Genomic DNA, 24,857 nt, shown 5'->3' with positions numbered 1-24,857 from the left:
GGAATGGAGAAATTACTAGGTCAAAAGCAAGCAAAGAAATATGAAAACCCTCACAAACAACTAAAAAAGTGGAAAAAACGCATTTCAGTAATAAAACAGGAGACAAAAATGTATATTTCTTAAGAAAGTACAAAAGGTCTTTTATGAAAACAAAAAATCAAATGGAAAAAAAAAGTCTTAAGAGGAAGCATATAATATGCACCACAGAACAAGCATATATTTGAATATAGCAAGTCTTACGTAATAAAAATAATAAATAAAATAAAATGTTACATTACTAGTGATTTGATTAAGCTGGCAGTTTTTATTGACAATAAAAGAATACAAAACCGAGTACTTGTTTTGCTGATACTGTGAGCAGTACAAGGCACAGTCAGTAATTAAGCTTCTGTACTAGACATCTGAAGAGTATCATGGAACAGAATGCATACTGACACACTTCAACATACATGAATACTTATAACAACCTTTAAGTCTAAGTTTACTTCAATTTTTACTAGAAAGCACTTCAAATCAGTTTTTCAGAAATATTTTCTTTAAAACCACATTCTCTCGCACACACACTGCGCTAAATTTCAGTTTGCAAGTTCAGCAAGATAAACTTTTCTGTAGATCAGACTGAACACTTGATGCATAAAATACATTTGCAACAAATTTTCTGCCGTTCTCACTTCACAAGTCAAATCTTGGTAAATAACAGCAGACATGATTAATTGTCCAAGTCTGATGTTTCAAAAAATACATTTGGTATTGCTCTTTGAAAAGGAGCTGACATCCCAGCATGAACAGCATTGCTACTTGCCACCCACAACAGTAATCCCAAACATCATTAGTATGCAGAAAACTGTTCCCTTTTAGTTTGAAAACATTATGGACAATGTTGTTCTATTTATTATTGCAATAGATTAATCTTTCTTACCAAATACTCTGGCTACAAATCCTAACGGAAACTGGGATGCAAACAGTGTAAGAAACCATGGTGCGGCATAAAGACTGGGGCTGATTTCATTTTCTTCAAGATGATTATAGAGGTCTCTGTGATAATCATGAAGAAGCCTTGACAGCTGATACATCTGAATCTATAGTGCACAGGGGGAAGGGGGAAGGAAAATGGAGAAAGAATATTTCAGCTTTACTCAGTTTTCCAAACCATTCACGTTTCACTCAAGAGAAATTAACTTCAGTACAGATGGCACTGTAAAATGAAGCTTAATTGCTGCCTAGAGCCTCAGGTGATATCTGCCGCCATATAAACAACCTAGCCCTAATGAATTAAAACCAAGACAGTAGTCAATAACAACGAACAGTTTGAACCTGATTATTAATTAATGAAGTCTCATTTCAGTTCAGATTCACGAGTTTCTGGCAAGAAGAGAACATGTTGATCTAACTTGATCAACAAACCAGAACTTCCAGTCTTGTAGCAAGGAAAGTTAAGGCACATTTTCCAAGTAATGTAAAGTCATTGACACGTCAAAACTCTTAGCTACAGAGTTGAACTATTTCTGGCTAAACTTAGGTATTTCAGCCTTCATCCTTTGAATCTTGGCCATATTTTTGCTGCATTTAAGACTCTTATGACACAGTCATCACTTTTTACAGCTTCTGTACACACTACATTAGATATGATGGGTCAATAGAGATGTACCATGTACATATTTCCCAGCACACCTCCTGCACGCCAGCAGTCCAGAGAAATTTAAGACTGATACTAGAAGTGCTGCTATACAATCTCTCAAAGGCTGCAAAGCACATTGGTTAAAAGTTGCTATTCATTGTTAAAAACACCATTCTGTGGCAAATTATTTCCTTGCAATTTTGATTTTATATTGATTTTACATTCCATGGTAAGTTGCTCATAAAAAGCAGAAAGTGAGAAGCAGGAATATATCGATTACCTGTCAGGTACAATTTTGCTGTCAACAGTGCCTTATCTTTAATATGAATCTATTGCTCAATAAGAAAATTACTTACTGGATCTAGTTCTATCCTACTTTTAGTGGTCATGATTTTTCCCTACCACAAACTGACTGCACTTGAAACTACCTGTCAGTCAGTATTGTCCACAGTCAGATCACTTCTCATTCAAGCCAGATAGTTAAATCCGTGCATGCATTTGAGTCCTTGCTTTAATTATCAAAGATGCTAATTAAGCAGAGTTTGGAGTAGTGTTGATACAAAACACATTTATATGGGAAATTAGAAAAATATCAGAGGCAATAAACCAACTATTGGATGGGGTTATAAGAATCTAGAAAACTACTTTTTCCTGACAACAATTAAAAGGGCAAGTCAAGTAAGAAGTTTACATTATCCTAAAGAAATATCCAACATTTTTCTTCTACAGAACAGAATCTAATTCTGCATGAAGATTGCTTGTGTTTTAGTATGGCAAATGCAAAAAGAATTTGCAAGTGCTCTAATCCTGTTAAAAAAAAAAAAAAAAAAGATCAGGCTTCAGTGAGATCTTCTAAGTCATCTTCAATAGTCTAGTTTGTCTTCAGCAGACAAAACTTCTACTTTTGTCTAGACCAGGAGCAAATTCTAGGGTAAGACAGCTCATGTAAATTAAAGGCAAACAGGGCTACATGTGGTAAACCTTCCAAACGTAGGAAAAAATTCTTCCTAATTGCTTCTGATGAGGAAAGTTTCAGAGTCATTTAAATCAGAAGGTGAAATCCTAAACATCTGAATACTCGTAAAGCATCATATGTTATTTAAAGTCTACAACTGCAACAGAACATACAAGCTTTAACAGGGCATCTCCCATGGGGAAAAAAAGAGAAAAAAAAAGCTTATGCTGAAAGAGTTCCTGTCTCCTTCTTAACCAGCCTTAAGTATTTGTAGATAGCTATTAAAGACCAGTATTGAAGAACAAGCCTCATTTCATAACTAAACTAAATGATTAATAATTTGTCTCTTTCCTCTGTGCTGGGGTTGGCAGTGGGAGAAGACAAGTATGTGAGAAAAGAGGGGCAAAAGATGAGAGACCATATAAGAGAGACTTGCAGAGTACATTGACTGGCCACTGGGTGTCACTAGTGGTTTGACTTTAAGTCAGAACGAGAAAAATCTAAGCATGAACAGAAGAAAAGCAAAATTTTATTTTTAAACTGTATGTACTGATGCAAGCAGATAGTGGGGTTTTTTTGGTTTTTTTTTGTTTTTTTTTTTTTGAATAAGGAAGAGAGGAGAACAGTGAGGAAGAGAAAAGGAAGAGCAAAACAGCAGAGAAAGCAGAGTTTGCAAACAGGAGATCATGGGGATGTGTGACAGGAAGAGTCTGCAAGTTCTAAACTTCTTTGTTTGCAAATTCAGAGTTGGAAAGGGGTTTAGCAGTTATATTTTTTGCACCTTACAATCTCCAAAACAGCATAAGAAGTTTCATAAGCCCCTGGAGAACTTCAGCAACCTCTGATTGCTCACAAGTCATTCAAAACCCTGGTTTGCTCTAACAGAGGGACCGACTTACCTGTAGTGACATCATGTCTGGCCTGTATTGTTTACGGAAGCCAAGGTCATACATGAGGAACTTCAGCATTTCAAAGGCCTGCTCCTCACTCATGTGTAGAAGCAGCACTCCAGCTACAAAGCTTATACCTTGACAATAACCCACTTCCTTGTCCAGCAAAGAGTATGCTTTCAGGAGATTAAAGAGCGATAGCTGTCCTGCTCCCAGCTGGGTAGAAAAGTAAGGATGTGTAGGGAATGTTCGTCCTGATGTAAAGAGAGGAATAGTAGATATTCAGTTCCTCTAAAAAAACCAGATCCATCAGATAAACAGCCCATCTCTCTTCCCATAGGCCTTGTCCCTTTGCTTTCATATGCAGGTTGATTTTAGATCAATCCATATTTTACCACCGACTTCAGATTGTATCCATTGAACTTATTTCATATTCTCTTCTCCTATGACACAAAGTGACATAGGCAGAATGTATCCTCACAATACAGAAAATGGTGTTTATACAGCACCATCCATCTCCAGCAAGAGGTTCCATTAAGACTGGTGTGTTTCCACTCACACACATGGAACACCTCAGAAAAATCTCCCAGCTACAAATGGACATACCTAGATCCACAAGGATGGCGTGCTGCTGTGCCGTCAGTTGTTTCAGAAGTTCTTTGTAAGAGACATCAGGAGGCTGCTGCTTGTTTGGCAATCTGTGTCTGACTCGATGTTGCACAGCCAAAAATTGCCAAATTTCTCCCCGACGACTTTTTGGTACACCTGCCGTTCAGTCACAATACAAGAGGCCTAAGCAGGGGCATATTTTTAGTGCTATAACATGCAAGAATTTTCTTTGTGAAGTCTTGGCTTAACCAGGCTGGAGCATCCCTTACAACAGACAGTGGACAGCTTCTGAAGCTATGTATTCACTCAGCTCAGTCCCACTAACTAAACATTAACTACAATTTCGTAGTAATTAAAACAAGCAATCATATTACGCAACCAAGACACAGACGTCACTTGGTTTGCCACCTCTGAGCTGTTAGCCTCCAGCAGGAAGAAATGCACAATTACATGCAGGATAGGATAAGATGCTACTTTTAGAAGTATGACTATACATGTTTCTACACTGCTGACAATGCAAGTTACAGACACAACAGCAGGTATTTTCAGTTTGGCAGTAGGAGGTGACAGTATGTGCAAAAAGAAGGCAATTTTTTCATGATTTTCTGCTACTGGAAAGATGGTACTGGTGGTGGATTTCCTCTGGTGTAAGAAGGCAACGGCAAAAACAACAAAAAAGAGACTTCATAGTTAAAAGTCACCCTATGTAAATACCTTCTTTCAAAGTGCCATGAATATCTTCCATGTCACATCGAATTTTGGCTCTGCAGTTAAGTAACTTCTTATCCCAAACATTTATGACGTCTTTCTGACATGTACCAACTTCATCGTAGTCCAGTTTGACTTTTCTTGATTGGAGCTCATCTCTGCTTGCTACAGCACAAAACAAAGGAAGAGAACACAAAAACTATAACTTCAGGAAACTACACAAAACATCAAATATGCAAAAAGCCTTTGAGTTAGATAAACCTATCTGACAATCTGACTAGGGATTTAAAAAAAAATCTACAATTCATTAGTTAATAGCTGAGATGGGCCCAGTCCTCTGTCCTAAGATGCTGCAGGTAGCAATTTGACTTCTATTACTGGGCCATGAACATTAGTAATTCATGAAGTACATCAAAACATTTTTTAAGGCTTGGGGCAAGAACAAAAACCCACTCAACACATTGAACTTCACCACATCTGCTCCTGTTTTCAACTGCAAAAACACCTTTGATGATTGTTCTCATTTATACTTAAGATCAGAATGGATTTAGTATAGAAAATCTCAAACATATTAATGTTTATATTAGAGATTTAGGGAGAGAAGCTAGGCAAATCTTCTAAAGTGAAGTCTGTCACACTGGGCCCAATTTTTATATGTCCCTTAAGAGAGTCATAAGAGCTGCTGGCACTGCTACCTGGCACCATCAGGCTAATTAGAAGTAAATAAAATGAGGTATCCAATGTGAACCATATTCAAAAAGGAACATCTGTGCCTCAGCACAGAACATGTATTACTGTACACTTAAAAGATTTGCTGCATGACTACCTGCGGCAAGATATTTTCTCCAGAGGACTATTTCTGACATAAAACCATGAGATTACTCTGAAATTTCATGGAGGAGTAGCTTCCATTTCCATTACTAAGAAATTAACTGTAGTTATTTTATTATACATGACATGCATGCAGTAAAACACACTATTTCTACACACCACTGGTATCAAGAACTGTAGTCTATTTCTGAATCTCTCTTAATTTACAAAGTTATGTTTATTTATAATTGGACTGAACTGTGCATTTCAAAATATACTCTCTGGAATCTGCAATTTAATTTATCCCCCCAAATTTGCCTTGATTTGTGTGCAGTACTCACTCCTTGCAGAAGTCTGTTTCCCCTACAGATGAACCACTGTCCCCAACCATCATTTCTAGGTTAAAGCAAACTCTCACATCATTATACAACCTGCAAAGCAACACAGTCAGTTCCTTCACCTAATCACCTTTGGATACAGCCAACATTGATGAATCTGTAAACTCATTGCCTAGCCCATTCAAAAGTGGTAGGCGATAAAATATTTTCAAAAGCCATATGTTACACAAGTGAGACCCTATCTACTGAAGACTATAGGGGACCTTGAGGAGGCAACTATTCTGCAAGGCGCAATACTCTTCTGTAAAAACAGGAATGCAGTCTCACCAAGAGAACTTGCAGACCAATTATTTTAAATTCTGCTCTATTGCTCTATTATTTCATTTAAGAAGGCTCATTCTTACAAGCAGTATGGAAGTCTGTGTCAGTTTCAAGACAAAAGTAACATATCTCTGGGCAACAAGGAATTCCAGAATTAAGTGCACTGGTTATCATTCGCAGTAGTTTGGCTCTGCAGTTAACTCTGCCGCAAATTGGCAAGCTTGCCTGTTGAATGTAATTATCCGTGTTACCCGCTATGCCAACCTTGGTTACTTGCAACAAACCCTGTTAATGCTCTAGACGTTGCTAGGTGGCCTGCTGCTTCTTGTAGCCCTTCCATTTATAGGTATTCGACTAGGAAAAGAAGCTTTTAGCTGCTCAGAGAAGAAAACAACAAAAACAACTAAGTTTGTGCAATTCACAGAACTTACCTTCTGCAAAGCAAAGAGCTAATAGTATTCAAGTCTCCTCGACAGCAAAAGGAACAGGGAAAAAAGGTTCTATTAACATGTTGCAAATGAAACCAACCAAAATGTAACAGAAAATCACTGAAAACCATTCCACAGCAATTCCAACCTTAAACCAGTCATATACAGTGAATAAATTCACAGCTAGGAACCTGGCAGCAAGTAGAAAAATGCGTGTGTTTTGTTACTACATTTTTCATCCCCAAGATGTACCTTTAATTGTAGGTTAATTGTTTTTACTATGAGCAATCAGGCAGGCAGAACTGGACTGACTTAGCTGTTTTTAGTACCTCTTGCCACATAGGGATGGTATGGAAAAAGAGTTTGTCCCTCTGCAGCTCATACTACCACAGGGAATAATGTGAGATCCGTCACTACAGCAGACATCCAGCTTTCCCACCCCACAACATTAAAATGACCATTTGACAAAATAACAAAGATTTTGGCTTAAGTTAAAACAGACACCTCTCTACATGATCCCTATGAATCTAGGAGCTTCCAGAGAAGTGTGTGCCAACAGGGAGAAAAGGCATAGAGAAAGCACACAGAATAATATGCTACATGTGTAAGAAATATATTAAAGTATGTATGCTTGTAGGGACATGGAAAGATTTCTGCCCTGCTGTTTTTCTTTCCGTTCCTTGTCTTCTCAGTAAGGAACACTAGAGAAGAAAAAAGAATTAACTGACCTTTATAAGACCATGATGTTTTGTTTGAAGAATCCAACTACCATATAATGAGGTTAAGCATCATACAGGAGAAGATGAGGGCAGCAATTGCAGAGAGGACATTTTAAAATTTTAACTTGCATTGAAAGCTATTCAGTCTATGATACTCAAGAACTTTTATATTCTAGGATAGACAGTACATCCTACTGTTTATGTGTGCAAGTCCTGACCACTTATAATAAAATATTTTAGCCAGGAGCTCTGACCACTGACACATCAGTATGGCCAACTTCAGATCCTACTGTAAGCAGGCTAAATTTTCAGTGTATGGTGCTCATTGTGTGAAAAAAGAACTTTCTGACATACCTCAATAGTCAGTTGCTCAAAAATCCTATTTGGGTTCAATTGTTTACATTACCATCATGATAAGGTTAATGGGAGACAGAAAGCCTGGTCAGAAAACTGCAAAAGACTGAAGTGAGATATAGATGGCAAGGTTTACCAGACTTAAAGTTCTCACAGCATCCATTCTCCTGACGCCACTTCACATTAAAATTCTTGGACTTAAGTCAGCTAGAACACAGACTGTAGCAATTTTTGTCTAACATGCACTAGAAAGCGTGGAAAAAAAAAAAACATTTTCTTCTTTAACTGAAGACTTAGTGAGTTGGCAGGTGGACAGAAAACCCATTAAATTGACACAGGACCGGGCAAACTCATTTCATGATAGTACTGTTAACCCAGAAGATACAGAAACACAACAATATTTGAGGCACCCAATTCCAGTACAATTTTCAGTGTGAGGTAGCAGAATCTGCAGCAGTTTTAAGGGCATTTTCTAAATAGCTAACCTTCCAGCTTCTGGTTTTCTTTCTCCATTCGAAGCAATAGAATTTGTTGATGGATGGCTTTTCTCCACAGACTTTGTAGCTCTTCCGAGTTTTTCTTCTCTCCAATTTTATCTGTACCATCCTCATTTTGCAATGCTAAAATAAGAGGATCCTCCTCCAAGGGTGGAGCAAGAGGGGATAATGGTAACAATTCACTTCCGTCGTGACCATCTGCAAAGAATCAGAAGGCTATTACAGGAAAATCAGATTGTTTGACATACCATGAAAATTTATGTCAGGGCAGAACGAAAATAGCTGTCTTTCATATTCACCAGTAAGACATTGATTCCAAAGACAGAAAAAGAGGCATTTCAACGGTAGAGATTTTTTTTTTCTTTTTTCAAATAAAGTGTTAGGGTTACCCAGTATTTCAACACCTTCCCCTACTAGCTTCTTTTAAAGTTACAAAGAGACATTTATCCATAAAGTCTCCTTTACTGCTGAACTTGTTTACTGCTGTGATTTAGCACAGGCTCTGTAATAGAAGCAATTTACTCTATTTGCTAAGCTGCAGTATAGGTTTACTGTACTGTATGGTCACTAAATATAAAGAGTCTGTAAATTTTGCCAACAGGACTACATCACAGATTTCAGGTTTCTACATTAAATGACCTAAAACCATATGAATTATTAGCACACTCAACAGGTGCTATGTGCAGTACAAGGACAAAGCAGAAAAATTACCATTTTCTGCCAACGCTACTATTATATCAGCAGGCTAGAGCAAAAATTTGCTAGCTGTTAAAGAGGATATCTTTGTCAGCAAGAGGCAGTTCTTAGTTCCTTGCTACCAGGGCAGACAGGGCAGGCTGCAATCTGTTTCATTTCTGATGACAGAATCCTCTGTTCAAAGCAACCAAGATCAAAATTCATCTGAGATCAACTTCTTCCTACTGAGGCTCTACCAAAAGCATTGCATCAAACTGACCCCCTTTTTCCTTTTGTATCTTCACATATTGCAGTACAAACTATTCAGTAAAAACTGATTGTTTATTGAAAAGACCACACAAACCTGGACGCTGCATTTTCGAAGGAGATTTGTTCATAGGTGAAGCTACCCGCAAGAATATTCTCTGCCGCCAGGAGATGCGGCGAGGTGTGAGCGTGGACCCCACAGCATTTAGAGATTCACTGCTGCAGACGGTTGATGTTCTTTTCTTTCCCTCGCCATCACTGAAGGAAAAAGGAAGCAGATTGGGTGATCAAAGCAAGTCATCTTTAGAGGAAAAAAAAAAAAAGAGAGAAAAGAAACAAACAAAAAAAGGTCTTTATTAAAACTGTCTAATGTACAACAAAACCTGCAGAAGCATTTGCTGGAAAGCTTTACAAGGTAGAGTGCTGTGTGGTAGTTTCACCTTGAATACAGAAGTATCCAACTGTTTTCTTGTAGCACACCTTCCTTGCAGGCTTTACATATTACACACAACCACGAGCTTTTTGGGAAGACGCCATCAAATATTGGGAGATTTGTCTGCAACTTCATCTTCATCGCTGGTATAACTTCTGTATCAACAGCAGCTGCAGTCAAACCTTCAGCCTGTGAAGAACTTCCATGTTACAGAACAATGTCCCTAAAAACTGTTAGATGAAAGGAAGCCCAGTAAGTTGGGTGTTTGCTGTGCTTTTAGTGGTATCTCAGGCGCACATGACCACAGTTTTCCAGCTGCAGCCAGTCTCTCCACATTGGGCTTGCACAAAAGGAGAGACCTGCAATGGAGGCATGACCATGTCTTCTTGAAATTTCAGCTAAACCATCCCAAGCAGCACGTTTCACATTGAATACTCCGTGCTGAATGATAACCTACGTAGCTAGGACAGGCCTTCCTGGTGGATCATTGCTGTCCCTATGCTAGTGATCTACAACAGCTCCTGGATGTCCATAAGCCTCAGCGAGCAAACTGAGCTCACTATTACACACAGGTACTAGACCCCATTTCCACATCTTAGCAGAGAAATAATCGTGTCCTCAAGCTCACGTGCCCAGACTTAAGCAAGCGTCCCTGCTTTCCCCTAAAAACATCCAGGGCTGACAGCCCATAGAGGTAACATAACAGATAGTCCAAATTATTTGCTATTCCTGATACAGTTTCTGTAGTGCTTCAGCTCCCTACCCTTGATCCTATTGGTGGGTGGTCTCAGTTGAGCCCCACGTTGCACCAACCAAAAGAGCAACAGAAAACCTAGTGGCAATCTTCCTGGGCTAACTTTTACAGAGTCTGGGAGGGTGAAGGCAGGAGAAAGGAACCCCTGTTTGTGCTGTCAAAGTAGTGACTACAAAACCAAGTTTGAATCTGGAGCTGCTGTTTTCAAAAGGTATTTCAGTCCAACAATTCCTGGAAATGTATTTGTTTGGATATATTAACCAAAACAACTCATGTTATTTATAAATAACTAATGAAACTACTATTCGCTATTTCAAGTCCTACAGATTATCTGTTAGAACACAAAAACTAAGTCATTCCAGGGCTTAAAACAGAAGTTATGCAACAAGGGAATGAAAACTTGATTTCTGCTGCCATGTACAGAAATCTACACATGGCTAGTGTACCCCCTAAACAGACAGTCTTGGGAATAGCGTTTAACTTACAGTAGTAAAATTTACAGGAAAGTCTGAATAAGAGGTCAGCTATTTAAGGCTACAGAACTAAGCTGTTTAAGTCATTCAAGTTCCAGAATTTACAGTGGAATGGATTAGTCATTATGTGCTACCTCACGAAGTGTGCAAATCATACTACTCTTAGGCCTTATATTTCTATTGTTTCACCATCCCTACCAAAATTCCCCTGGCATTTTGAGCAAGTACCATTAAATCACCTCCTCCTTCAAAGAGCTGTCTGATGAGTGATTAGAGGAAATTTTTTGAACGTCTCATGCACACCCCTTGCCATATTCAACAAAGGGCAAGGAGCACCAGTGAAAACACCAAAATTTAGGAAACAGAAGATAAAAAGAGAGCAAAGTTTCCTTAGTGATATTTTGAAAGTAAGAAAGAAAAAGAAAAGTCATAGCTTAAAATAAGATCTGGAGGTATGAAACAATACAGAATAAAATCAGGATGAAGTCAGAATAAAACGGTAATATCACCTATCCTGTGATGAAGTGGTTCAGAAAGGTGGTGCAAAAACCCTGTGAGTTAACTTGGTTACACATTTCCCAACTTGAAAACAGGAGTTGCATAATACTTATCCCTAGATTTTCCTATCTCCCATACTTAAATGTAATTGGCTGGCTTCACTCTTGATCAAATTTGCAAGAAATTAGGTTACTTCAGGTTTTAAGGTAGCTGTGGATTTTAAAACACAGGCAGGTAAGTGCTCTGCTCAGACAGGCCAGCAACAGCTCTGTGAGTACTTCTAAATGGGGGTGGGAGGGTATATCTATCTGAGCAATCATTACCAGCTCCCTGCAAAATGTAGAGGTTTATTAATGCGAGCAGAGAGACTAAAAGCAAGGGCAGCTCCAAAACAATGACATCAACAACGAAATCTTAAATGGAGTTCAGTCATTGCTACCAGAAAGCAGAGCAGAGTTTTCGCTGCCTCCCAGTGCGGGGAAAGAGAGACACTTTCACAACCTTCCTGTCAGGGCAGTGATACTCAACCTCAAATACTCACAGGGAAAACTCTTAAGAAAAGGCCATAAAGTCCCTGTTCTGACAACATACAGGGTTAAACATCTACATGGGACACATTTCACAGGGTTATCTAGCAGAAATAATCTAACCATTAATTCCAGTTTTTAATGACATTTTCCTCAACCTCAGACTCAAGAAATTGTATAACTTCTGTGTAAACTACGGATCATAGAGCCTAGACACCAGGGCAAGGCAGAGGATGGATATTTCTTTGGTTATGCACTGATATAGGCACCAACAAGAAGGAAAAGAAAAAAAAAAACTCAACTACATTCTACAAGTAGTTACTGTCCTACTGCAAGCTACCCACAACCGAGCAAGTTTAAACGCATCAGAGTTGAATTACCACAAATGAAGAGATGACAGTATATAAAATTTTAATGAACTACAGAAGAGATGTTCAAGAACTGAACTGCAAACTAGGACATGATTTGCAAGAGTGGATTTTTTTTTTTTTGAAGTAAATGACAAGTAGATTATGGTACAGCTTCTACATAAGATATTTCAGCTTGATAAAACAGACAAATGAAAGGCCAAGCCAAATAATTCAAGAAAATTCCCAGAAAAAAAAAATATTTACTTACATAAGTAACTTTACTTTACTTTACATACTGTTTATGTTTAAATCCCTTGACGTACCTCTGACATGGACTTTTGGAAAATGACAACACAGTAGTTCTCTATATTTAAGACAAATGCATCACAGTTTGGTCTGAAGAACAGCAGTTCTCCCTCCATAAGATTACTTAGCCTATCTACTGACCAAACACAGAAACCAAAATCCATAAGTTGGCTTGTATCTTATAAAAATTGAAAAGCTATAAATTCAACATAATGTCTCAAACATTTTAGTTTTTACTTTCGTCCTTAAGCAGCCACAGGTGATAACCCAAATACTCAGGACTGAGAGTATAGATCATCTATGAGTTGCAGTTATCCGAGATAAAAATGCAATTTCACCAATGCATCCTCCCATTCACTATTCTATCAGATAATGCACTGTATAAAGATGAGACAGCTAGGTTGAAAAAAAAATATATGAAAAACAAACAAAAAAAAATATTCTTATTGCAAACATGCTTACTGCTTGGTTTCAATTACCCAAATCTCTTCCCAAAACTGTTCTTTGAAGTGCTCCCATGGACTGGTAAATCAAAAAAATAAAAAGATACCCCAATACACATGAACTCATTATGCAAAACTTACCTGAATTATTTTGCGTTTGAATCCATGTAAGCCAACTTTCTCAAGAATAAAATACTGTTGCTGCTCTTGCCAAAGTTTTCCCTATTTGCTTTCATTTTGAATTCTGATTTTGATTGCCCTAGGTAACAACTGATTCAACTCAACCAAATCTGCAATTTGGAGGCTAACATGGTACAAAATCCCCCAGATCAAGTACAAAAAGACAAGTAATATTTCAGTTCCTAGACTTCAGATGACAAAAGCCTATATGTAAGCTGAAAACACAGAGTATTCCTCCCTTCAGAGAAGAAGAAAATCTAATTTCAAGCAGTTTACACCTCTCTATTGGTTCTCGCTCCCGTCATTTATCTTAACTCTGAATAATTACTTTTTGCTATTTTGCTTATTCTGAAGTATTTTGCTTTCTGCAAAGGAGGAAAGAAGCTGTTTTGAAAAGGTAATCTGCTCAAATTTAAGTGTCAATAAGTCAACTTAAATTACCATTGTATAACAATGCAAAGAACAGAGAAAGTGAGTGCAAGTCAAACCTATGCTGGAAGGTTGTCCCATTCTTAAAAAAGGGTGCTTTTATTTTTCTATTAAAAACAAACAAGCAAACAACAAAAAAAGATTCTTCCAATGGCCTGTCTTTCAAGAGTAACAAAAGCCAGAAGGAGGACAAAAGCCAGAAATTACAGAAATATAAGTTTAAAAGCAGATTATGCTCACAAATTCATATTTGTTTACCTTCATGTTGACAAGATTTTTTTAAAAAGATCCCTGAGCTTGCCTATGTTCAATCTTAAATACTGCACATTTGTCAAAATTTAAAAAAATGTGTGCACCATTTCCATTCTAGACTTCTCTCTAGATAAATGAATTGACACTGCAGTAAAGACATTCTGAAGGCACCTATTAATATTGTGTTAGCACCCAACTTTACTATAGTGTTCATTCCTTACAGCAGAAAGCATCTCTTCTGTACATAAAGCATTATAGCAGTGATTATTAGAATTAAGAACAAAAATCTCACCATGCTCACAAACACTACAAAAAAGATACATCTTTTCCCATAGTGAAATTCTCTGAAGAACGTGTTTTTTTTTTTTTTTTTCCTCCTGTCTTTAGGTGTCTCCCATGAGAGAGACATTTAAACAATAACCTTTTAAATCTTAGCCAACTGGGGCTTGTTCTTTAATGAAGAGACTGTGATTCATCCTTTCTAAATGAAGAATTTCCCACTGACTGGCACAAGTGACTGTATTAGTACTCAGAAAGAAAGGTAGATATATAGGCAGGGCGAGCTCTGTAAATGTCAGAATAATACAAGACGATCAAATTAGGATGAAAGCAATTGTGCCACAGAAATGTTTACTTCTCTCAGTTGCTTAGCTGAGATGGAGATCTCTACAGTCAGGCAAGAGCCACTGTACCCCATATCTCCAATACCCTAGTAGCAGTTTCCCCTACTATCAGTTTCTGGGTTTGTGACCATATGCTTAAGGTGATGCTAATGTGCATTGGAATTATCTTCTCTAGAGCAGCCAATACATGGAGACAAAAATATAATAGCAGAGATGCGTTTTAACATCCTACTCCCCAGCTTACCCTGACTTGATGCTATTTGCATAAACCCATCTGACTGCTACAAATCAAACATCTTTTTAAAATGAATTCTGACTGAAACTGGCTCTGCTCCTGCACATTGAAGTTCACCAGAACACCAAGAAAAGCTGCCTGCTGTAGTATGTGTTACCTCAAAGCTATGCAATATGGGAAATCAGATTGTCAAGAATTTTCCTCCAGTGCAACACGGATAGGATACACTTCATGAACGTATAGTCACTGTGATTATTCTTTGAGAGGAAAATGCACTAAAGTTTTAATTAGGGCTCCTAACACCTTACCGTTCTTCATCTTGTAGGGGCTGCCACACTTCACTCTATTCCAACTTACAGTCACACAAGAACAGTAGGAACACCTCATGTTGAGCCTGACACTCTGTCAGGATAGCAGACAGCCCTCTCAGCAGAACAGAGCCAAAAGAGAAAAAGAACACCATTAAAGATTTGAACTTCCTCTTATGCACAGACCTGATGGAATGACAAGGTACTTTCATCAACACATGTGCAAGCTAAATCGGGAAAATTTAAAGAGATGAACAAACATGAGTTGGAAAATATGTCATTTTCCATCAGCCAATTAAAATGACAATTGGATTACCTGAGTCACACCATATGGGGATTATTTGTTCAGCATGTTTTTTTGGATGTATTTTTCACATACACTTCACTAAAATAAACCCAACTAGTTGCCAGGGCTTTGCCCTTGGCTACTGCAATTTCCTTATCACGACAATTTAGAGGCCCAGTTGCTCCCAGCAAGATCCGTAACTGATGAAATGCCATTTTCACAGTTTTTACACAAATTCAAGATTAAATGTTATCAGAAAACTGCATACTACAAAACTTAGGCAGAATTTCCAGTGGAAATTACTTCTAATTTGAAGATCTCCCCATCTTGCTGTTCAAAACACTTATAATAAAACTGAATACTTTCACTATCATGCATAGCCAAAACCAGGAAAAGTAGTACCTCAGACACTTCATCTTGGAACTACCTGGCATTAAGTACAGTCTTAGTCAATACCTGCATTCCCCAAATTCAGAACACTACGTTTAATGGATCCAGCTGCCCATGAAAAGTGATCCAGGAGTTGGTTCAGCTTGAACCAAGACTGCTAACTGAAAGGATCACAGAAACAAAGTTGGACTAGAACACAAAAAAGAAGTTAAGGTAGTCTGTAAGAGGTTATATTTCCACCCGTATCTCTGCACATCCCAGTGTGCAACCATTAGTTTCTTTTATTTCTAATATAACAACTCACTTACTTGCTGCTTGGTCTAGTATTACTTCAGTCTAGTAAGGAAAGGAAAATCTAGGCATCTGATTCACTTACATAGTGACTATTACTGGATACAAGGTCTAGAACAGGTGATATTAAAGGCCTACTTTTAGTGGATGAGATGACAATTTCTCCTCTCAAATTTCAAATATATACACTGCTTACTGCTTATTCATTTGTGCTTGGGTAGGGTGAGTTAGAAAGTTATTGCATCTTCGAAGCTGTGAAAGTTTCTAAAGTTGGTCTTGAAATTCCTCTCAAAAATAAGGAATGATTGATTTATATTACCTCAATATTAGAAGGGGAATCTAGGTAATTTACCATTTACTTTTTAAAAGCTGTGGAATTAGGGGCATGAGGGAAGTGGGCAAGGGTCCTGACACAAAGGCTACATGGTCACCTTCCTGTAAGGACGTCTCACCTTATTGCACTTGCACGCCAGCTTATTCTGCTGGAAAGACTTTTACTGTAGAATCTTCTCACTATGTGTTTCATAGTCATTTCCACATTACAGTTTTTGTATGCATGTTGTACATTAGTTAGAGCTTAGAGGCTGGGAAGAGACACTTTAAATGTCAGTAAAATCAAGGCAGGATATGGTGTAGTTTTAGGGATGACACATACTTTGTATTTAGTTACTCTAACCTATATATTATTAGAGACGACTAACCCAAACTGTACCTTAAAGCCACCTTTAAATCAACTGCCTGTCACATTAATTTGTGTATTTACTTAATTTCTTATGGTCTATCCTAAAATGGAGATGACATAATAATGTGAGCAAGTTTAATGAAACTGCATTCCACAAGGTTAAAAAAAAAAAAAAAAAGTCTTTAGGCACCCCTAAAGAAGTTCCACACACATCTGAGAACTGAAATCCCCACGTAGTAGAGTCCTGACACACCTGAAAACAAGATTTCATTATCACCCGTTTGTGTTACAAATGCAAACTATTGTTACTTTTCTTCAGAGATGAAGAGTAGCAGAAATCTCAGAATAGTTCCATGTACAAGGCCAGACTGAAGTTGTCATTGACAGAAGAGAAACAGAGAGGCTTGCAACTGGTAAAAAAAACCATCATGAAGTTCAAAACAAGGTCCATCATGAATAAGGAGGAGTCATACTTCAGACGAATAACCCATAAGCGGTTTCCTCATGCACTCTCCTGAAGGAGAGCTTATTCTTATATTAAAAAGTATAACTTCCATCCAGGTACTCAGTCTTTAATGCTGATGTTAGAAAAGCCCTTCTTGCATCTTGGCTTCTTCTCCACTCATCTTTAATTGGAAGTCACTTGGCAATTCCCTCTAAACATCTCATAGCTAGTATCACTCAGCTAACTTGGCATTTCCCCTTCCCCGTGTACAGACATGCCACATTAGTACTGTAGTCTTCTCACTTTGCTCTTCTCTCATCTTCATATGCCAACAATCACAGCAACAACATGCATTCAGCACAGAAAGCATCACAGTGGCATAACACTCTTGAAAAACTCTGCATTTCAAGCAACAAACCAATGCAGAAGATATGAAACACTGCAACAGAAATAGGACGCAGTTACTAGATGTCAGCAGACAAGCCTCTATTTTTAACAGGCTTTTTTGGCCAAAAGCCTGTTCGCTGATTTGCATCAAGTCTTTAGAAAGTCTGTTAGAAATGCAGGAGCTCAAGGCAGGATGGGAGAGATCCAGTGTGTGGCATTGCACTGGGAAACGTGTTGTTAAGTTGGTGGCATTGAAGAACTAGTCAGGAGACAATGCTCTCACCTCTTGGAGAGGTCATTTTCAGAGTGCTGGAGTAACCTTCCTGAGCCCTGGTAAAGGGTTTTCAAGAAAGAAGGGGCAGAGACAGAGGAAGGGAGACCAGGTGGTGTAGATTCACTCTCACTGAAAAAGCGTCGAACCCCAACAATTGGGCTGTGCAGGCAATAAGAGAACATAGATGTGTCAGCACGGAATCAGATACAACAAAATATCCCAATTAAATATACTGGCCAAGTACCTCATTTCGGCTTACAGTAACTCAATTTTCCAGAAGATAGAGTATACCAAATGCACTACTGGACAGTTTCCCTGATAAACATTGATTTTATTGTTATGGTTGATTTCTCTTAAGAATTATTTTGATGACATTTAAGAACAGACAGATGACCATAATTTTTGGCCTTATTTATTCTCAAAGCAAATTCAGAAAGACTTTCTGAAATGATTAAAAAAAATAAATCCTTAGAAACTTGCTTCCAGTAAGATAGAACACCTTGTTGCTTTTTTTCCCCTTGTTTCTTGCTTTTAAAAATAATTAAAGTGGATTCCTAGAACACATTATACAAAGTAGAGATTATTTAAATGCACTATTTTGGAATTATTTTTTGATTTTATTTGTTGAGTATTTTAATCAAGGAAGACAGTCCTACTATATGTTTAAACATTACTTAGAGAAAATCTGTGCTGGGGGGACATTAAAGTCAATTCAGTTTCCTCTACTTAACATTTTTGATAATCCCCAATAGGAAAGGGGAGACTGCAAATCCCAGCCAAGAACCAAGTTGTTACAAAGCTGTTTTGACTGAAAATCTGCTGATGATGTGAATTAATCAGCGACTTCTTTAAAGTTATTACAAAGAAGTGAAGTCAGCAAGTCCTTCAGTTTGAACTGCCAGGGCTTCCTGTTTGCATACAACATGGAAAGTGGAAAAAAAAATAACCAAAGTTTATCTCAGTAAAAAAAAAAAAGTTATCTCTTCAGAAACACAATGTAACAAAGTTATTTCAAAGCTGGTTTCTTACCCTTCACCCCCCATTCCATTCTCTTAAAAAAGAATAAAATTCTTTGTCTTTATCTACAAGCCAGCATGGCATTCATACTCATATTTTAATGTAGACACCAAGCACGTGATACGTTATTTAAAGCCATATTTAGAAAGAGTCATCAAAAAGCATAAGTTGCAGCCATGAACTGCGCCAGATGATTAGTTTGGAGAAAGTGCTTCTCCAGCACAGAAAATTCATCCTGAGACTTGTAAAGGTTTTGCAGTTTGCTTGGTGACTTACTATAGACAGGCAGGATGCAGACAAAGTTAAGCACATCCAAGCAGGTCCACAGTGAACTATGGGGACCTCTCCTGACCAAGCGAAGGAACTATGCCGCGCTCCTGAAGTAGTCGTATCCCACATGACATTTATTTGGAGAGCCTCCAAATGGGAAGGGAAAAGGAGTTACAGAGGGAAACTCCTGAGAAAAGCAAACAGTGAAATCACATGCCTCACAGTTCACAGTAGGTGTTTAATCCTTAAGTCGTTTTTTGAGACTCTTCAGTAGTTTTAATTCTGGGCATGCTCTCCAGGAGCTTGGCGAACACAGCAGCTGACATTGGAAGCTGATAGTACTTTTTTTCATCCCAGTGCAAACCCTCAGGCTACTGTCTCTGCAGTTAGAAGTGGTAGGGATCTCTTCTCTGAAAGGCCTGACAGCCTCCAAAAGGCACAGCCAAAAAGGCTCATCTCAAAGTTGGCCAATAAACAACCAACCAACTTGGCATCCAGCCTGCTGATCAGTTCGATGGATTGTTGCTTCCCCTCTACCACTAATCTGGGGATTAGCGAGTTACTGCAAAGCACCAAACTACTCGGAGGTGGAGAAGACAGGCTGAAAAAAAATAATAAACGCAGAGCAGTGCAGAAACAGAATACATAATAAGTTAGTGTACTGAAATGTCAGGTGGGAAGAGGCCCGTGGCACGTCAAGCCCCGACTCACCTCGGCGGCTCGACGCAGCTCTGCCGCAGGAGCGGAGACCGGGCGCTCTGGGACCTCCCGTTCTGGAAGGTTATCCTCCGCCGGGCGCTGGAGGGCGGGTGGCTGAAGGTGTGTGCGCGCCTCCTGAACTGGGGGGAGTCCGAGTCCTCTTCGGGAAACGGCTGCCAGGCCGAGGACACGGGTGATGCCGGAGGAGTGGCCGGTGGAGAATCGCTCGGCGAAGCGTCCTGGAAGGAAGTCCTGGAGGAGTGAGGCCTGAAAGAGTTCGCCTAACCCCGCCAGCCCTGCGCCTCATCGGGGCACCAAAGCCTCTCCTCCCTCTTGGTCACGGCCTATTGTATGCTAATTATCACCCAAAGCAGACATCCTCTGATAACTTACGCTAAGACAGCGGCATCCTTCTTGGGAAAAAAAAAATAACGGAAAGGAGGAATAAAAATTTCTATACAATACAAAAACATACTAATTACTCTGGCATCCTCTTACAAAGATCAGCATTCCAGCTAGCAGAATTCTGTCTCTTTCGGGAGAACACAGGGACTGAAAAGACTAGGGAAACCGCTTTTAGCTAGTTTCCTCGACATATCACGAGCACGCTTCCTGTACCGTCAAAGCGATATCCTGGAAAAGAGGCTGTTATTACACAGCCAGTTTGTGAGTAACTGTGGCAGGAAAACCATAACAGAATCTCCATCTCCTGGGAAAAACAGCAACCAATCCTCGCATGAGGTAAGAGGAAAAACATTGAAAACAGGAAATAAAATGAAAGTGAACAGGATTCCGCCCCCTTGCCACTGTAAAGCATGCCCAACAGCTGGTTTTAGGTCAATATTTTAACTTCCCTAAAGCAACTATTACTTACAGAAAGGATTCTTCACCTTCAGAGCATTTCCTTTTATTGAGATAGGACCATTTTCAATTGCTTCAGCAAAACAAGGTAGAAGCTGACCAGAAGTTCTTTGCTTTTTGTAAAAGCAAGGGAAATGTAGAAGAAAACAAAACAACAAAAAAAAAAAAAGCAAAAAAAAGCCAACGGACTGGCAACCAAACAATAGATTGAAGCTGAAGCTCCAAGTCAACATATATTCCAGCTTTTCTACAACCTCCGCCTCTCAGTGGAAACTCTTATTTGAGTTTTGTAAATTGATGTGCTTTGTGCTACTTCCTTCAAACCGAAAAGAGGCATATTTATGCTTCATTACCACCCATGCATGAACGCGTGCCAATTTTAACTAAGCTCCTTACGTACTTTGTCAGAAGCAAGGCTGTTGCAGCGCTCAAAGCTGTCCACACTTCCCAGGCGGCCTCTCATTCTGTTGGCTCCCTACATGAAAAAAAAGTGAATAATTTAATCCAAGCTTTTTCTCCTTTTTCCAAAGGTTAAACAACAGCTGTGCAGGTGAACACAGGACAGTTCAGGCATGCAATACGTTTGACAGAAGACCACACATAATAGGGTAAGCACTCGATTTTGCAAGCAGTAATATCTTTAGCTGGCAGAATCATATCTTCTCCCCCCAACTCCCAGGAGTTTTAACCCTACAGCTCTTGTCTTAAGCAACCGAGTATTTCTTCATCCATTTGAGGCAAAATAGCTGAGTTGGCTTAAACAGTCAAGTTAGAAAATCTCCAGACTTCCATACTGTGCCTGCACTGCAGCTATCAGATGCACTTGATATGCTACAATTGCAGAGACCTCACTACATATCCAGAGATTTCAGACAAATTAAGTCCACCGGGGCAAAAGTAAAGAAAGCACTAAAACTGAGACAAGCGCTCTTTTGCTGCAAGTCCAACTAAATAAGGTTGGATCCAGGCAAACCTTTTCAATGACAATGCTGAGCCTAAATTGATAGTGCTAGTAGATCTTTGCCAAACCTGTTCAGAGTCATCTTGTTTCACAGAAAGAGGTGATAAATTAGCAAAGCTTTTTACTACCTTCAGCCTGTCTTTAACTCCCACAAAACATGGGTGACATATGCTGCTGGGCATTACCAACTGCTGAAGTAAGTTGTTTTCAATACTTTAACAGGGAGAAAAAAATAGGGGTTTTAGGAAAACTACAGATAGACCAAGGGCTCTTCTTGGTATGCTTGCAACTAGAGGGCAGAGTTTTATCAACATCAGCAACATTTATGTAGCCTACTTTTTCCTGGTGAGGTTTATTTTCATTTTCAAGACTTGCAGTGCCCCTTAAGTACATTATCCCATTTAAGCTCATTACCAATGAATACTCTGCCTGAAGAATCTCTTCACTGACCCTCTCACAATAAAACAAACAAAGGGTAACCCGGAAGTTTCTTACTAGCTTTAAAAACACATGCTTTTGGCAATGTAAGAAAGGCTTTTTGATTCAGAAAAACACAAAGGTTAGTGCAACATGGGCTAGTAGAAACGTGTTCAGGAGGTCAAACAGAGGTAATATTTATTTTTTTCTGAGGTATCTCGTTAGAAAACCACAGCCTGTTTCCAGTTCAAACCTGACAAAAATAAGACCATTCCAGCAAAAACAAACAAGTGAAAAAGTGACATTCCTGTGGGAGTAAGAAGCCAGAGCACAAAACCCAGCATGTTTCCCTATGGTCAGCAGTGAGCAGCTACTTGTTCAAGTAGCTTAAAATGTCACTTGATGTTATTTATCTAGCTAGAAAGCCTTCCATTTAAAGTGCTCCTAGATACCTGGTTACTGCATACTTATATTGCTAAGATTGAGGCTGTTTAAGTCTCCCCCCACATTTGCTGACTTTTATTTAAATCTTCTTTTTTTTTTTATATGCAGTAAGGTGCTGTATGCCAATTTTATAAAAATATATTTTCTTTCCTAGAATCTTTGTTACTATTTATACTTTAAAAATAAAGGTGTTAAGTCATGCACAATTTGCATTCCCTTACATTAATGCCATGCAATTTGCAGCTGACTTAAGGGCAAGGACCACTATACCAAAGGGTATTTGGTGCCTAAATGCCTTTAGAAACTAACCATGATCTATTAGGCTTGTTATAGTAGTCTGTTGAAGAGTAAGAATTATCAAAACAGTCATTGTACAACACATGCATGTGTATCACACACAGAATGCACACAGTGCATGTACAGTAACGTTGTATAGAAACAATCATATATACCTGATCTAACCAAATTAATAGTGTCTGATCTGCACTGTAAATTATTTTTCTAGTTCTTCTATTGTGTAACCTTTAAATAAATCTGCAGTGATGATCCCTGTGTGCATCATGATTCACTGCAATATACTGCTGTTCCTGATCTCTAGCAAAAGATGAGACAATCTTTCTCACTGCAGCAAGTTTGCTTCATAAACGGGCAAACTTAAAACAGCCCTAGTGCCGATTTGGGTGTCCCCTTAAACTAGATCACAGACTAAGTAGAACCTTGTACCGTAACATGTAGCATGGCTCAGAGATCCTGTGAGTGAGAAAGGAACAAACTATACCAAAAACAATAGATAAGCTGGCTCTCTTTAGAGAGACTTCAACTTAAGCAGTGAATTTCTTCTAAATGATTTTTCCTTCACATGATCACAGAACTGTGTCCATATACAGCAGGGCTGCTTTACTGGGATGCTCCCAGTGATGTTCACCTTTTCCACAATGACTGCAGGGTTAGTGCCCCACCATCAGAGCTAGATCACTTTCCAGTCACATGTCCTTTAGGCATGGAAAGGAAATCAGACTCAGTAGAAGCATGACTTTAGCTGTCACCATTCGATGATATTTCAGACTGCTGAAATTATCCGTATCTGCTGACCAACATCTCTTATTTGCTCTCTCTCCATACTCAAACCAAGTTCCCAGTGTGCAAAATTTGCCACCAAAGGTGAGCCAGGTTTGACCAGGTGAGCTTTAGCCCTAGGTGAAACCTTAAGTTTTAAGCTGGATTGTCCCTGGCAAATAGTGCTTTGCCTCTTTTACAGGGAACATCTGTGGCATCTCAAGATTGCAGGTTACTTTATGACATGCCCATACAAGCTGCAGGAAAAGTGTAACTTTAACTTTTTTTTTTTTTTTAACTTTATTAAGCCTTGATTTAACACGGTATTTTTAAAATTACTAGCGGAAGCTTAACTTCACTGCTTGAACTATACTTGAACATTGTCATTTAATATCACAGCTCATTGCACCTTCTCTGTAACACCATACAGGATCCCAGGCACCCAGCCTTCTTCAGTTACTCCTCTATAAGCCTCTTCTCTGCTTTTAGGATTCTCCCTCCTAAGCAAGGGACAACAAGCAAAATCTGCAATTCAGATTACTTCTTTAAAAGGTTAATTAATATGAGAGATTCCCAGCAATTATCCACACCACACCTAGTTAGCAGCACTGATAAGAGGAGCAACTCACTTTTTTTTTTAAACATACTCTGTTTTTTTCCTGCAGAAGGACTACTTTGCTACTACTGTACAAAAATTGTTAATGACCAACACGAGCTTTTAGATATAAGAGGCAATGTTAATTCTCAGAACAACAAAAATCTCCAGTTTATGTAAAGACAGTTATTCTCTTTCAAAAATAGGTAATATATCCATTTATGGGATCATAAAACCATCCTGAGTAATTTTTTTTTCTGAAGCAAAACATCTGATAATGCTCAGCTAATTCACTTGCCACATACAATGAATGCTCATTTTTCAGAAAGTTGCCTTTTTCCTCTGTGTGTGTGTGTGACCTTACCATAAGCTTTCTAGCATCGTTAAGGCACCATCAGCCCAGCTGTAACCCTCAGATTTCAAAACAGTGATCTAGCTTCATAAAGTATTTAGACTGAGGAAAAAAAAATCTGATAGGATTTTACTGTCAAGGATATCAGGGAGAACTGCTGACAATGAATTGTTAATCTTACCCTTGAGAAGATATTTTCCAGGGAGCTAGTCAAGGATTTCTTGGCCTTGTTTTTCAGAACGTCAAGCTTAAACCTGCCACCACTGGTGGTGTTTTCTGGAATTGCACTGTTAGAAGTAATCTGTTGAAATGAACAAGGACACTGTTCAGCTTTGACAATTCTTTTTGCAATTGCAGACCTCCAAAGACTAGAGCCGCACCAAGTTACATAATAAACAACACATCCTTGGCCTTTATTAAAAAAAGAAGT

The 24,857-nt window shown here is 38.7% G+C and overlaps 1 protein-coding gene across 2 annotated transcripts in view; it reads right to left on the bottom strand.

Moving 5' to 3' along the window:
- Nucleotides 1-24,857, bottom strand: part of TBC1D4 (TBC1 domain family member 4) — a 108,833-nt gene that overhangs the window by 8,945 nt on the left and 75,031 nt on the right. Inside the window, exons 8-17 of one of the 2 annotated variants that reach the window (XM_066987605.1) lie at nucleotides 24,609-24,728; nucleotides 21,003-21,077; nucleotides 19,754-19,980; nucleotides 17,765-17,914; nucleotides 9,287-9,447; nucleotides 8,236-8,445; nucleotides 4,787-4,945; nucleotides 4,070-4,228; nucleotides 3,473-3,717; nucleotides 920-1,079 (exon numbers count right to left, since the gene is read on the bottom strand). In XM_066987605.1, coding sequence (XP_066843706.1) covers nucleotides 920-1,079; nucleotides 3,473-3,717; nucleotides 4,070-4,228; nucleotides 4,787-4,945; nucleotides 8,236-8,445; nucleotides 9,287-9,447; nucleotides 17,765-17,914; nucleotides 19,754-19,980; nucleotides 21,003-21,077; nucleotides 24,609-24,728 — 1,666 coding nt within the window. The remainder of the gene's footprint in view (nucleotides 1-919; nucleotides 1,080-3,472; nucleotides 3,718-4,069; nucleotides 4,229-4,786; nucleotides 4,946-8,235; nucleotides 8,446-9,286; nucleotides 9,448-17,764; nucleotides 17,915-19,753; nucleotides 19,981-21,002; nucleotides 21,078-24,608; nucleotides 24,729-24,857) is intronic. The other variant, XM_048079050.2, reaches the window with a different exon arrangement.

This window comes from Anser cygnoides, chromosome 1, assembly GCF_040182565.1.
Source record: "Anser cygnoides isolate HZ-2024a breed goose chromosome 1, Taihu_goose_T2T_genome, whole genome shotgun sequence".
Lineage (NCBI taxonomy): Eukaryota > Metazoa > Chordata > Aves > Anseriformes > Anatidae > Anser > Anser cygnoides.
This window is presented reverse-complemented; position numbering and strand designations above follow the sequence as displayed.